Below are 14659 nucleotides of genomic sequence, written 5' to 3'. Positions count from 1 at the left end.
ATTATTCAATAATCTTATAACATCATTATTTACGTGGTGTTTCAATCTATTTACCTAACGTAATATTTCATGAGTGAGACATGTTAATTCACTTCTATTAAATAGATAACTGACAAAAAAAAAAAAAAACTTGCTTTATATGTATTGTGATTTTTTTATTGACAAAAAATAGCGTATAGGCCATGCCACATACTCTGAGTATTGAATAATTTTTATTCTAGATGGTCGAGGTGATGAAATCCACCACTTCATATTAGAGAATAAAGAGACGACAACAACATGATGATTGATATGAGCTAGGTGGTGCTCCATATTGCTCAATGAGGTAAAGCCCCACTACCTTCATGCGCATTGAATGACCCTAAAATTGTAATGTTGTGTTTTTTTTTTTTTTTTTTTTTTTTTGTTGATTTTTAGGGATCTCATATCATAATCCTCCAAACAAAAAGACAAATAATTTTTTCAACAACCAATACCCCCTAATTTCAAAGCGAAAAGGAAGGGGATAAGGCGTCCGGATCCTCTAGAGTAACTCTCTAGAGTGATCCTCTAGAGTGAATGATCCGACGGTTCAGAATCGTCCTCACCAAAACGACGTCGTTTTGGTGAGGACAAAAAAAAAAAAAAAAAAAAAACTTTTTGCCCGATTTGAAAACAACGAACGAGGGTTCCTGTTGAATGCAAATCTGAAATTAGAGAGAGAGAGAGAGAGAGAGAGAGAGAGAGAAGGGCACCGTCGCCGCTGCCGCTCGCCACCGTCGCCGCTGCCGCTCGCCACACCGCTGGGTCACCATACTCAACAGATTGAAAGAAAAAACCACAGGTTCGTTTCATCCTCTAAACTTCAAAAAATTTAGGGCTTTGATTCAAAAAATTAGGGAAAAAATCAAAAAATATGATCTTACGGTTTTGATTTGAGACCTTTTTACATGATTTATTTCAGATCTATGCTTAGAGGAACCGAACTGTAGATGATTGGAATCATCAAAGAAATTTATGAATATATTTATATATATATATATATATATATATATGCATCTGTGTGTAATGGGCCTGAAATGGGCATTTAATCTGTGTGTAATTTAAATTAACGACACAAAGCTGTAGTATTTAAATTCCAAACATGGGCATCTGTATGTAATTTAAAATGACCCTCTATTTGTATAATTTAATCTGTGTGTAATTTAAATATAGTATTTCTCTGTGGCATTTGGTGGCACGGCACATTCCTCACCAGTTGCTGGTCTGCCCTTCTCCCCAAATGCATCTGTGGCAAATTACAAAGATTAATGAAAATTTAACACCATATTACTTATCATAGCAGAGGAATGTAAGAGAATGTAAGAGTTTGGAAGACAGAGGAATGTAAGAGAATGTAAGAGTTTGGAAGACAGTATTTCTCTGGTTACTCAATATTTTTTTTTTAAAAAAATGAAAGGTTTATCAAAATAGGACTTGAAATATGTCTCACAAGCTACACAACAATTACTATTTTGCACAATGTACAGTAGTGACCCCAAGTCTTTATATTAGAAGGTAAATTACATTGATCTTCTTTAAGGTTTGGAAAAAAAAAAATATAACAAGTCTAAATTTGTAGACATTGAATTCTCTTTTAATAAAGTCAAATGGATCATATGTAATGCAAATATTGTGAAAATATAAGGATAATAAGATAAAGTATACATTTCAATATAAAAAAGATAATAATATCAATTTTTTCATTCGCATAACTAGTGAATGATCGATGAAAAGAGGTCTAAGTATTATGTAATTTAAAACATTGAAGAACTCCATTCGTTAGATTTTTTCTTACCCATTTAGTTTCTTGTAAACAAATAATATTAGTTCTCTTTTTAAAGTGTGGGAACCCTTGCTTATTTTTCACCACATCTGAGCAGTGATGTAACTAGTGACTTGGAAGAACTCCCTTGCTGATCTGTGATGCACGATCCACATTAGGACTGAAATAGGGTTTTAGCTTATGTCACATGGGAAAGGTTAGATGTCACTTCAACTGTTCTGGATGGTTGGGATGTTGCAGAGTTGTGTGATTGTGTTTTGAATATGTCATGTATACTCGAGCTTTTTAATTCATAGTTTACTTGTCATTCAATTCATAGGGTTGCTTTAAAGTTGGTAGTGGGAAGTTCCACCTTAATATAATCTTCATTGATAATATCTGACATTATTAGTTCTGTGAACTGTCTTGTTGACTTGGGCTTGCGAATTAATAGTTCTCTTTTCATTTCAACTTGGCTTGAATGCACCAGCAACTGAAGTTGGACACTCCTAATCAGTATGTGTTTTTCAACACTATAATTACTTGATTGGTCGGAAGAATATGCTTCACATCAATATCTGTTACACTACATATTTCCACACCCAAACATAAAATAAAATTAAAGATGAATCTGTTGGTATTTTTTATGCAGATAAACAAATGACTTCATCTTCTACTAATAATACGAACTTGACATTAAAGCCAAGGTTTTGTAATTGTGGAAGAATAGCTTCCGTGCGTATTGTGCGAACCAATGCAAATGGAAATAAAGGACGTGTCTATTTTGTTTGCCCAAGAAAATATGTAAGTACCTGTTTTATAAATGAATTTGTTAGTTTTACAAATTTCGTTTGTCCTTTATTGATTAACTAATTCTTGTCCATTGTAGTCTACGAACAACCACTGCAATTACTTTAGGTGGTTCGCAGACGACGACGACGACGACGACGACGACATTACCGCATCAACTTCAACCAATGCTGGACCTCGGTCAACAACAGAAGAAATTAATGATCTGAGGACAACGCTTGGTGAGCATGATAGAAGGCTTGAAAGGATGGAGAAGATGTTCAAGGCAATGACCTATGTCATTGTATTTTGTGTATTTTTGTACTTTATCTTGTAAATGACTCAATGTAAGCTACTTTGTGTATTTTGTGTATTCAAGAACAATGTACTTTTGTATTTTAGGTTTTTGAACATGCTATGAATGTAATGTACTTTTGTTCTTGTTTTGTAATATTTTTTTGGTGCTTATAAATCTTATGGCTTGCAAAAACAAGTGTATAACAGGTTTGTTTGAGATGAAATCTGTTGAATTATTGGTTTGTGAAATCTGTATGCTAAAGTTGAAATGTATGCTGCCAAACAGGTGGAAATGTATAACAGGTTGAACGTTTGAGATGAAATCTGTTGAATTATTGGTTTGTGAAATCTATTGAGTGTATAACAGATTTGTTTGAGTTGAACATGTTGAATTGAATAACATGTTCAATGAGCAGCTTGAATAACAAGGTGTGCTACCAAACAGGTTGATTATGAACAGGTTGAAATGTATGCTACCAAACAGGTTGATTATGAACAGGTTGATTAATATTTTTGCCCTTGCAAGTATAGCATGTGCAATGCCCAAGCCGCTTTTCCATCAACAAATGCAACGACAATTAGCATTTGGACCACGTAACCTACAACCAAAGTTCTAGGACAAAATTGATGCAATTGAAAATGAAGAGACGAAATTGCCGCAACGAACCACAAGAACCACCTCCGTAATTTATCCAAGAGTTTTTTTTTTTTTAACCAAACTGATTGTTTTTGTAATTTACCATTGAATGGTATTTTCACTAAATTTGGATACTATGTTTATTTCATTGGAATGATTGGTTCATTCTATCAAAGATGTCTACTCTAACATTTGATTCAGTAAAAAAAAAAATTTTATTAAAAAAAATGCATTATCAAAATGAAAATCCCAAACACTACCTAAGAGTTTTCACAAGCATAACTATGCCAGTAAAAGAGGCTCACAAGTTGGCAAATAGCAAGGCTAGGCTTTTTAGTGAAGCAATACTCCAGAATCTGTTTTTTACATCAATTAACAAATTTAAAAAGTAATAACACCTCAATACAGAAGAAAAGCCTAAGCTGTTGTATCACCTTTACAAATGGAAGAAGCTTTAAAATAGATTAATAAATACATCCCCAAATCCAGCTGCGACATATATTTATATATTTATAAAATACAAATGGCAGCAATTCCACAAATGGATAACATTGAGTCAATATTTGATCAGCCTTCCTCTCCAAACTCTCTTCTGAATCTGTCATGCACGTGAAGGTCACCTTTGCTCACAGTTGGCCTATGTCGGGCAACGACCTTATCAAAATCGGTTTTTGAGATGGGTGGCGGAGTGATCTGCACAGCCATTCATCAATAGAAATTAACAGTTTGGTGGGGGGGGGAGGAGAACCATCAATAGGAAGAAGATACAAGTCTCTGACATAGCTGTTAGCATTTAACAAGGCAAACACAACATGGGATGCTCTTCATGTAGGAAGAAGATACCTAAAGAGTTTAAAAGCTTGAGCCTCAACAATACATATATTGTATTGCATCATGTATATAGTTAGGAATTCAATTGAGTGATATTCCAGCAACAGGTATGCACACGCACATTTTGTGTGTTAACTACAAAAATCTTTTAAAGACCATGTCTCTCAATTCTTACAGCCACGAGTAGATAGTTTCCATTCAAAAAAGTAGAAAATTAATAGAATGTCTAATTATATCCCCAACGAAATGCATAATTTCACATGCATCCTTTATGTATTCGCTAGTCTAGGCTCTAGTTCAAACTGTAGAGAGACATCACAAACAGCTGGACATTTACCACAAATGATTGAAATAAGCCAAGTTTGTCAACAAGGTAGTTGGAGGTATGATGAATAAGCATTTATAAAAATTGATTTGATTCATGGCCATTAGTAATTTATCTGAGCTCTAAAGAAGATTGCTATCTGATGCTGAATCTATTAATTACATTGACACGTGTGATGTCATGCAATCATATCTGAGCTCTAAAGAAGATTGCTATCAGATTGAATGATAGTGATGCAGCTGGTTACATTAGAATCTAGCAATGTTGAGACTTGTTTATGGAAAACTAGAAATCAAACTAAGCTAATTTTGCAAAAAACTAATAAATACAATACTTTACCATTTCAAATCTGGCATTACGTGCAGAACCATGCCAAGTGTTGGGATTTCATCAACCTGCATACCATTTTTAACAGAATTAATAGAAGAAGTAAAGAAAATAATTACAAAAAGAAATTTATAACTTGAAATTTATGCTCTGCCTCATTAGCAAAAAAGGATACTAGTGCATGATGAGCATCACTAGACTGCACGAGCACAATGAATGCAGGAAGACAGGAGGTACATTGTAGCTCAGGAGGTACATTGTAGTCCTCAACACAGTGCTTCAAAAGCAACAGATCATCCTCCTTCCGGAAATGGCAGGTATAACAGCTAATTCATGGTGTGATGCGGATGAACCAAAAGCATAATCTGGATGAATTGTTACAAGCGCAATCTCTCCCTTCTTCATTGTTTTGACAGATTTATCAAGTCCATCAATAACTTGTTCTGTTCAAAATTCAATCCCAAGTCAAGCTTAGAATGATTTAGAAAACAAGAAACTCAAAAATCTTCAAAAAAATGATAATATAGGCAAGATTATGCTAATTACCTTCATCTATTTTGAATTCAAATGGCTCCTCATCATGTCCCTTCTTCAGAAAGACAGTCCCGTCTTGCAGCTTCCCAATCAATTTTACTGTCCCACAACAGAAACGTAGAATATAAAATTATAGGACTGCATCTGTGGCATTTGGTGGCACGGCACATTCCTCACCAGTTGCTGGTCTGCCATTCTCCCCAAATGCATCTGTGGCAAATTACAAAGATTAATGAAAATTTAACACCATATTACTTATCATAGCAGAGGTTCAAGCGATATGTTAAGTGAACTTACATTCTGGCTTCACTGTCAGATGGACCTTTTCACCCTTTTTCATTGTTTTCACAGCTTTTGACAAGGCAGGACAGAAATACCCTGCACAAAGGATCACCATGTCAACAAATACTTGAAAATAACCTATAAACCAAGAAGATAAAAGAAAAACGATATTAAAACTAATTTCAACAATACAAACCATTTCCAACAGTGAATTCCACCCCATCAGATTTTGACAGAAGTGTTCCATCCTCAAGCCGAGCTTCATACTTAACTGCAAGAATGAACATGAGGTTGCACAAGATGTCAATAATTCAATGTAGTCCTCAACACAGTGCTTCAAAAGCAACAGATCATCCTCCTTCCGGAAATGGAGATATGGGATGTGAATAACACACCCATGTGAACCTATGCTGCTGTTGTGCCCTTACACCAGCAGCTGCATCTGTTGTGGCCTTACACCAGCAGCTGCATCTGTTGTGGCCTTACACATTATCTTGTGCCCAAGACAGGTACTTCACAATTTGCATGAGGCAACAGATTACATATGCTGCTGCCCAACACAGTACCAGCAACATTATCTTACTAATGCATATATATGAAGCTCATTCGCCTAATTCCTAATCTCTAACACAGTACGACCATCCTTATCGTAGTTATGTATAAAGCTCATTCTCCAATGTTTCAGCAACATTTGCACAGAAAATTCAACAAAAATGAAGCAAAAACTAATCAAAAGTTCATCAACAATTCAGGTTTTGAATATTACATATCCAACAAAATGCCCTTCACAAAAATTCCGAAAACAAAATAACACTAAGATGTTCGCTTGTGATCGACATCCCCATGCCCACGGCCACAGCCACGACCACGACCACGACCGTATAGTACCTACAAAAAAGAAGATATTAATATTACAGAAGAGGAACCATAAATTAAAATGGAACTTTAAATGAATTAATGACAAAATCAATGAGGAAAGGTGAAAACTAAATTACTTCACTACAGGCGGGACTATTTGAAGCTTGCGAGTGATAACTACTTGCATTGTTAAGCAATGCTTGATAGGTTCCATGGACGGAATACATCGATGGCATTGAAAAATGCATATTGTGATGAAGAAAACTTGGCTGCAACAATAGCAAACACATATCAATCTAAAATGATAATAGTCACCTACAAATCCGTACTAACACTTTTTATTAAACTAACTTACATCATAGGCGGGATACATAAATTGAGATGGAGAAGCTCTAACTTGAGGAACACTCGGCGAGAATGGAGGAAGTTGAGGAACACTTGAAAATAAAGGAGCCGACTGAGGAATTAAGGGAGCTGCTTCAGGAGCACTTGCCGGAAATAAGGGAGGACTTTGGGGAGTAACAGACATGGAAGTTTGAGAAGCATTATGTGAACTTGTTTTATTTTTCTTTGCCAAAGCAAGCTCCAAACCACCTTTTGTCCGCCTCCGTCCTTTGCTAGTGCACTCTTTTCTCTTGAGTCCTTTTGCTTGGACTACATTTTTATCCGCTACACCATCCACTTCAAAGCTTTCGGGGCATGTGTTGGGGGGGCTTTCTTCTTGAATAGTATCTGAACAAGGCATATTGAATTTTGCGGTTAACATGGTTTCAATGTCTGCAATTAATTCATCCGCTTTCTCTACCGTCAAATTATATGTTTCCTCACTTTCAGAAGCTCTACACGCTACTGATCTGAATATTGCCATCAATGACCTATAACGTGAAGTTTGATGCAACCTTACATCAACCTGAATATCATGCCCACACCTATCTTTCACATTTTCAGATCTTGCTTTTTTAGTCCATCTCTTCAGAATATATTGTGAAGGAATCTCTTTCAAATTGAGTCTTTCTCTAAGGATCTTCAAACAATGACTACACAAAATGCCCTTCATTTCAAACTTCCTACAATTGCAAGTGACCGAATCATCACACTCCTGCCTCACCTTCCTCACCTTTATACCATCACTATCAAGAACCGTATAAACGGTACTCTCACCATGGTGTTCAATTTCTTCAATGTTGACTTCAAGGGACTTGACATACTCATCCTGAAATTCTTCAAAAATTTTATTTGTGTAAACAGCTGCAGCTTGCTCCATAATCTTCACTTTAATATTCACCCTGGGCAACTTTTGGCATAGAGCATATTCAGCTTGTAACTCTTTGTACCTTTTCTCAGACAGAACTCGATCAAAATGCATGAAAAATTGCATTAAGTTATGATCAGACCGAATGAAATCCTTCAAGAAAGCATTAAAGGATTCACTAAGTTGGGTGCTACTCATGCCCGCACCCCATGCATTTCTAACATATGGCCAACCCCATTTTTCCTTGACCCCAAATGTTAACTTCAACCAATGATTATCTGTTACTTCATACTTGTCAAGCATTTCCTCCCATTTTAACATAAACTCTTCCTCATCCTCAATGTCGTACATAAACGTGTATAAAACACTCTTCATTCCCTTATCCTTCATCGCCTTATCCTTGAAGATAGAATTTGCATGCCTTAATGCATTTTGCATCAAATGCCAAGTGCAAAGGCGGTGGGTTGTGTTAGGCATGACAATAGGTATGGCCTTAGCCATTGCAGCATCCTGATCCGTAAAAATTGTTTTTGGAGCCTTACTTGACATTGCCTCCAAGAATCTTCTAAACAGCCATACGAAAGAATCGGCGGTCTCATCATACATCAAAGCTGCACCAAATACCACAGTTTCCCTATGATGGTTTAATCCAACAAAAGACGCAAATGGTCTATGTGCACTATTTAACTTGTAAGTAGTGTCGAAAGTGACAACATCACCAAATTGCCCATAATCCATGATCATCTGAGCATCGGCCCAAAATATGTTCGTAATCTGCTCCTCGTTATCTAATTGGACTGAGTAAAAAAAAGATGGATTCTCCAATGATTTGTCACGAAAATATTGCAAAATGCTACCTGCCTCCCCATATGCTAAACTGTTTTGCCTCTTCGTTCTCAAATAATTTTTTTGGTCAAGTTTTGTAAACCCAAGCGACTCCCTTCCACCAACTTCATTACCCATGAGCTCAAATGCAGCATTAAGACGGATTCCAGATCTTTCGGCTAAATCTATTTCGGTTGCCTGTGATGCAGATATCTTCCTTTGGGATGGTAACATATGCGTACATTCTGCTGGTACGAAGATATGATTATGTTGTTCAACAAAATCACTAACAAAAAATTTCTGAATATTCCTATCCCACTTAATGACAACTCGGGCTTGACAACCAGTCCTCACTTCCTGCCTAGGATTTTTTGTTAATGAATCTCGCTTGTCGACAACCCGAAATCCTTCCTTATTACAAACAAATTGCCTTGAAGTGATTTGCCCGTCTTTGCTCTTGTTTACATAACCCCTTCTAATACTAAAGCCCAACCTTCCTCCATAAGTATTATAGAAATCATATGCTTCTTGTTCTGTATCAAACGTCATGCGAACTCTAGGCTTCCAATCACACTCACCCCCGTCATTCTCATGATTGTTAGGTTCCATTTGAATGTGCCAAGTCACTTAAAAAATTAAGAAACTGAATAAGATAATCAACGAATAACAAATGTACCACTTGAATATATATAAAGAAACAAGGAACATTATAGATCAAGAAATGGTTTAGAAAATGCAATTAACAGTGCATGGAAAAAAAATGAGAGAGGGCATGTCTCATGTTATTCATTTTTATTGTTGATTGGATTACAAAGTTCAAAGAGAACAGTCTCTGCAACATACTGAACACACTGAAAGAGAATCAAATTCAAATCTATATATATATATATATATATCTAAACTATTGTTCCAAATATATAATTAAAAATATGTTACCTAAACTATTTATGTTGCTTCAGTCAATAAACAGTGCTGCATACTCCTGGTGGATTCAATTTTGACTTAAAGTTTAAATTGTACTAGTACATAAGCCACTGCAAACTGTTTGGCCATGCCTCCTTTAAGGATCAATGTATTTCTTTTGTAGTTTTGTTCCCTTATTTTTTTTTTTTTTATAACTACTTCACTAATACTTTCAATAAAATTCTGAGTGTGCCTCTTATTAAAATCAGTTTGAGAGTTCAGTTGTGTTTCTTTTGGGCTTCAGAGTTTAAGTTCCATATACTAATGATTCTTTCAAGGTTCAATTATCAAACATGGAATTGATTGTTAAATTTACAGACATGAATTCTAGCCTAAGAGAAACTTCGATTCACACAATCCCTTCTAAAAAAACAATCCTTGTTCAGATACTAAAATTGATGTCTGAATCTGTAAAGAGCATCAATTCGTTCGTGTACAGCTTCATACATGATTCACTACCTATACTACTTAGGCCTAACAGGTGGTTCACCTCCTAACAGATGATTCACTACCTATAATTATATTCCTACAATCCTTGTTCAGACACTAAAATTGATGTCTGACATGAATCTGTGGGTTTGGTCTCTTCTAAAACATGAATCTGAATATAGCACATTCCTATCAACTCAGTAAAAGAATATCTCACACATGAAAGTCCACTGAATACAATTAGAATATAGCACATTCCTATCAACTCAGTAAAAGTCACAAACTTATGATTACTCTCGAATCACAGGTGCTTCACATTGTAAAGATTCTTGTGAAGTATTTCATCTTATGATATATACACAGCAAGAAGATAAAAACATTATAGCCCCCCTGCAAATGCAAAATCAACATATTTTTTTTATCAATAAATAATATTTGGTCTTTCAAAATAATCACCTCAATAGATTGTAATGCCTCTTAAATATATGGATTAGCTATTGCAAATATAAAGAACATTCATTACCCTTTCTTTTTTGCATTCTTCAGCACTTTGTTGGAGCATGTTCACATACATATCAGTCTTTTTTGAAACTTCGTCTTTCATTGCACTCATGTTTGTTCCCAAAAAAGAAACAGGGGATGCTTCTAAAACATGAATCTGTAAATTTAAAAACAATGAATCTGTAAATTTAAACAATCCTTAAAACAGATTCATGTTTTTAAAACATGAATCTCTTCTAAAACATGAATCTGTAAATTTAAAAAAAGGATTGTTTAGAACAAAATCGAACCCACAGACCAAACCCACAAATTTAAAAAAAAACAGACCAAACCCACAAAACCAGACCAAACCCACAGACCAAACCCACAAATTTAAAAAAAAAAACAAAATCGAACAAGATTACCTGAACAACTACCAATAATGCGTTTCAATCGGTTGGAGCAGAGCAGGGAGCAGGGGCGATGGCACGGCGGCACGACGGCGGGGCAACGGGGATGCAGGTATCGGCCTCAAACAAACTCTTCTTCACTCTCTTGTTTCGCTCGCTTCTTCCCGCCGTCTGTCTGTACAGTTCTTCAATATGTGGGGGGAAGTTTGAAATCCCCGAATCTGTTTTTTTTTTTTTTTTTTTTTTTTTTTTTTGAAAGTCCTCACCAAAACGACGTCGTTTTGGTGAGGCTTAACCACAGCCGTTGGATCATCCACTCTAGAGGATCACTCTAGAGAGTTACCCTAGAGGATCCTTTCGCGGGGATGCGACCTTGTTTGGTGACTGGTTATTTTTTAGTGAAGCACTTTATTAATATTATTATTATTTGAGTCACAGAAAACATCTGCTATTCAGTTAGTTTTTTTATTCAGTTGGTTCATACGTACTAACGTAAGACCACAGGAATTTGCACGCAACCTAAATGAAACATATAAAAAAAACGTGTTTGGCTTAGGTTGCTAAGTCTAATCAAACAAAGTTCTTAGGAAATTTCGAAGCACATGCATTATTGTGTTTTTTTTTTTTTGTTGTTGTTGTACAGTAGGGTCTATTCATTCATATAAACAAATTTCATATTTTTAATGTGCATACATATTTCTGTTTGATTTGGAGAGCCTATGTTTTTTTCGTGGAAAAATAGTGATTTGCAAAGCAAGTTGCAGTTGAGTTGGGATTGTCTCTCCTATATAAAAAAAAATTATGTGTTTAAATTTTGTAGTAAAAAATTTTGGATCCGTAATTATCTATGGTGCTATGGATTAGTTGGGACGAAACTCCCAAAACCCTCACAAGTAAATTACACTAATTTTTCTTTAAATCTGAGAAAAATATAGTAAGTCTCATAAGTTTGGTATAATTATAGTGACATCCATTTTAATAAGATTAAAGTAATCAAAATTAATGCAAATGGTAGATAGACACTTAAATAAACAAAGGTAATGTACGAACACAAAATAATTCTTCTTGTATAATCATGTTGACCAAGTCTGCGCTCATCCACACGTCGTCGCTTTACTCCCTGAAAATACAAACGGGAGCTAGCCGGCGGGTGTGTGCCGGATACCTCTCCGATGCCTAAGTCAGCAAAATAGACAAATAGACAAAATCTCTATGTATTCGAGAATCAAAGTTGTGTTACTTCTCCATAGATGATGTTGTGAGCTTTTATAAGTTCCGCGTGGCATAATCCTAGTAGGACTCTTATTCCTCCATGTAGAGTCCTCCTAGGAATCACACTCCTGAAAGATAATGCTTATCCTTCAACACCCCCTCACTGCTTAAACCAAGTGAGATGGTTTTATCTCGGTAGTATGACAACACGACCGTGCTAACATAGCCATGCTAAAGTGGCAGAAATGACCGAGCTCCAACTAGCTCGGTTCTTCTCTTCATTGTTTGTACCTCAGTTTCGCCTGTTGAGACCGAGCTAACCATAGCAAGCTTGGACCGAGCTAATCAAGAGCAAGGTCCAGAGGAAGGCTCAAATCATCTCGACTTTGAATGGTATGACCGAGCTAATTACACCGTACTGATCGTGGTAACCATAACCACAAATGGACCGAGGTAACCGCACGGTCCTTTTACTGGGCCCTTTTGACCGCGGCCCATAAAATGGCCCATTACTGCGCCTTGGCTTAGCTAGGCCCTAGTGTACATAAAAACTTCCCTCTCAGGTAATATACATTTTGACCCATCGGAATACACGGGGACTAGATATTGTTTTAGTAGACGAAAGGGGCTCTCAAATCCACGAGAAAAATAGAACCTTGAATCCACAAGGAAGAGAAAATATCTTAATATTATTGATTGAATTAATAAAAGTTGTCTTTGCTATGGGCTTACATAGCTATTTATAATAAATTAAACCTAATACTTGTAGGAAAAGTAATTCTAAAATAAACTAGAAAACTTAAATCAACACAAATTAGGAAACATAAGAGAATAGGAAACTAAAATTCTAACTATTTAAAATCCTAATCAAAATCTAATTCTAAAATAATTAAATTAAGAAATCTAATAATTCTAAAATATTTATACTAAATTACAAGAATCCTAATAAAATAATATATCAAAAATATTAAAACTAAAAATATAAAAATTCTTAAAATCTTGTCCTACATCAGGCCCCTTTTCTTTGAAAGAACTCGTCCTCAAGTTCATATTAGAGATCTGTCATCTTCCATGCCAAATAAAGAGATATTTTAAATACTTCAGTTGCTTGCCCCTCTTCCAAAAGTTGTATGTAGAAAAGTTTAAACTAAAAATATAAAAATTCTTAAAATATTGTCCTACATCATGCTCTTCTTGTTTGAAAGAACTCGTCATCGAGTTCATATTAGAGATCTGCCATCTTCCATGCCAAATAAAGTGATATTTTGAATACTTCAGTTGCTTGCCCCTCTTTCAAAAGTTGTACGTAGAAAAATTTTCTTTCTGAAAGTTCTTCTCTATATGCTTCAAGTGGTTGACAAGATTAATTAGATAAGAATTGGAAATCAAATTAAATTGCTGCACACCCAGAAAATTAACGAAGTGTATTTTATGTTGATGTTGGATACTCTCTAGACTTTACTTTGTCTTAGATTCAGTTGGACATTCAACTATCATCTTTCGAACATCAATCAGTGTGTTTGGTTTGAGTTTTCTAGATTAAGTTTTTTAAAAATTGACTTTTTTGGTTTTTGTATTTTTTTTTGTTTTTAGTGAATATTTTTTAAATTTTAAACATTTTTTTATTTTTTTAGATGCACCTTATTTAGATGTATCTAAAAAGTAAAAAAATTGTGAAAAAATATTTTAAAAAATTAATAAATACATAAAAATACAAAAAATGTACTGAATTATTGTATTTTTTTTTTGTATTTTTGGTATTTAGTGAATTTTTAAAAGATTTTTTTTTACAATTTTTTTACTTTTTAGGTGTATTTATGTTAGATGTGTTTAAAAAGTAAAAAAATTACTTAAAATATTAAAAAAATTCAGTAAAAACAAAAAAACACGGAAAATAAGAAAGTAGAATTTTCTGAAAAGTGTTTTTTGAAAAATGGAAACAAGTAAGGTGAATTGCATCCACAATCAACTTCTCTGGTGCACATGTCAACTTTATTACCTCATCTTTTATCTCTTCTTTTTCATTGAGTTCAACTTGATCTCATTCTTTTGCAATTTCATAACCCATCATAATAATCAAGAGATGATAGTTTCGTTATTAGAAGCTCTTGGCTAACTTCAACGTTTTCTCTCTTACTTCACCTCTTCATCGTCTTCTTCAAACTTCTTGATCAAAGTAATTTCAGTGACCTCTCTTTCATCAATTTCAATGTTCTCACCATTGTTGAAATCAACTTGATTTTCTACTTCAATTGAATGTCTATTTTGGTCTTCAAAATTTTAAAACATTGTGATACTCAAAATCTTTTCTTCTTCAATGCGTAGTGGAGCGTGACAAATTTATAATAGTAGTAGATAGTGGATAGTAGATAGATATAATAATAGTAGTAGATAGTAGATATATATAGTAGATAAATTTAGGAAT

At 34.7% G+C, this 14659-nt stretch overlaps 1 protein-coding gene, 1 long non-coding RNA gene and 1 pseudogene across 3 annotated transcripts; 1 reads left to right on the top strand and 2 right to left on the bottom strand.

Annotated features, from left to right (window-relative positions):
- The first annotated feature begins 496 nt into the window (after nucleotides 1–496).
- Nucleotides 497–2921, top strand: LOC145792249 (uncharacterized). Its single transcript, XR_014331635.1, has 3 exons — nucleotides 497–823; nucleotides 2436–2587; nucleotides 2673–2921. It is a non-coding gene; the product is annotated as an uncharacterized LOC145792249 (long non-coding RNA).
- A 2176-nt stretch (nucleotides 2922–5097) lies between these two features.
- On the bottom strand, nucleotides 5098–6926 carry LOC114256779 (peptidyl-prolyl cis-trans isomerase FKBP62-like; annotated as a pseudogene). The gene is made up of 5 exons (XR_014332046.1): nucleotides 6801–6926; nucleotides 6002–6693; nucleotides 5821–5901; nucleotides 5536–5733; nucleotides 5098–5432 (listed from the first exon to the last, which is right to left on the bottom strand). The product of XR_014332046.1 is annotated as a peptidyl-prolyl cis-trans isomerase FKBP62-like (transcript).
- On the bottom strand, nucleotides 6619–9349 carry LOC145793220 (protein FAR1-RELATED SEQUENCE 5-like). The gene is made up of 3 exons (XM_082875984.1): nucleotides 7019–9349; nucleotides 6801–6932; nucleotides 6619–6693 (listed from the first exon to the last, which is right to left on the bottom strand). The coding sequence occupies exons 1-3, from the start codon at nucleotides 9347–9349 to the stop codon at nucleotides 6619–6621; spliced, it is 2538 nt and encodes an 845-aa protein (XP_082732110.1).
- Nucleotides 9350–14659: the final 5310 nt, after the last annotated feature.

The sequence above is a fragment of the Camellia sinensis genome, chromosome 6, assembly GCF_055761805.1.
Source record: "Camellia sinensis isolate YWXY chromosome 6, ASM5576180v1, whole genome shotgun sequence".
Taxonomy (NCBI): Eukaryota; Viridiplantae; Streptophyta; class Magnoliopsida; order Ericales; family Theaceae; genus Camellia; species Camellia sinensis.
Note: the sequence above shows the minus strand (reverse complement) of the source record. Positions and strands in the feature narration are given on the sequence as shown.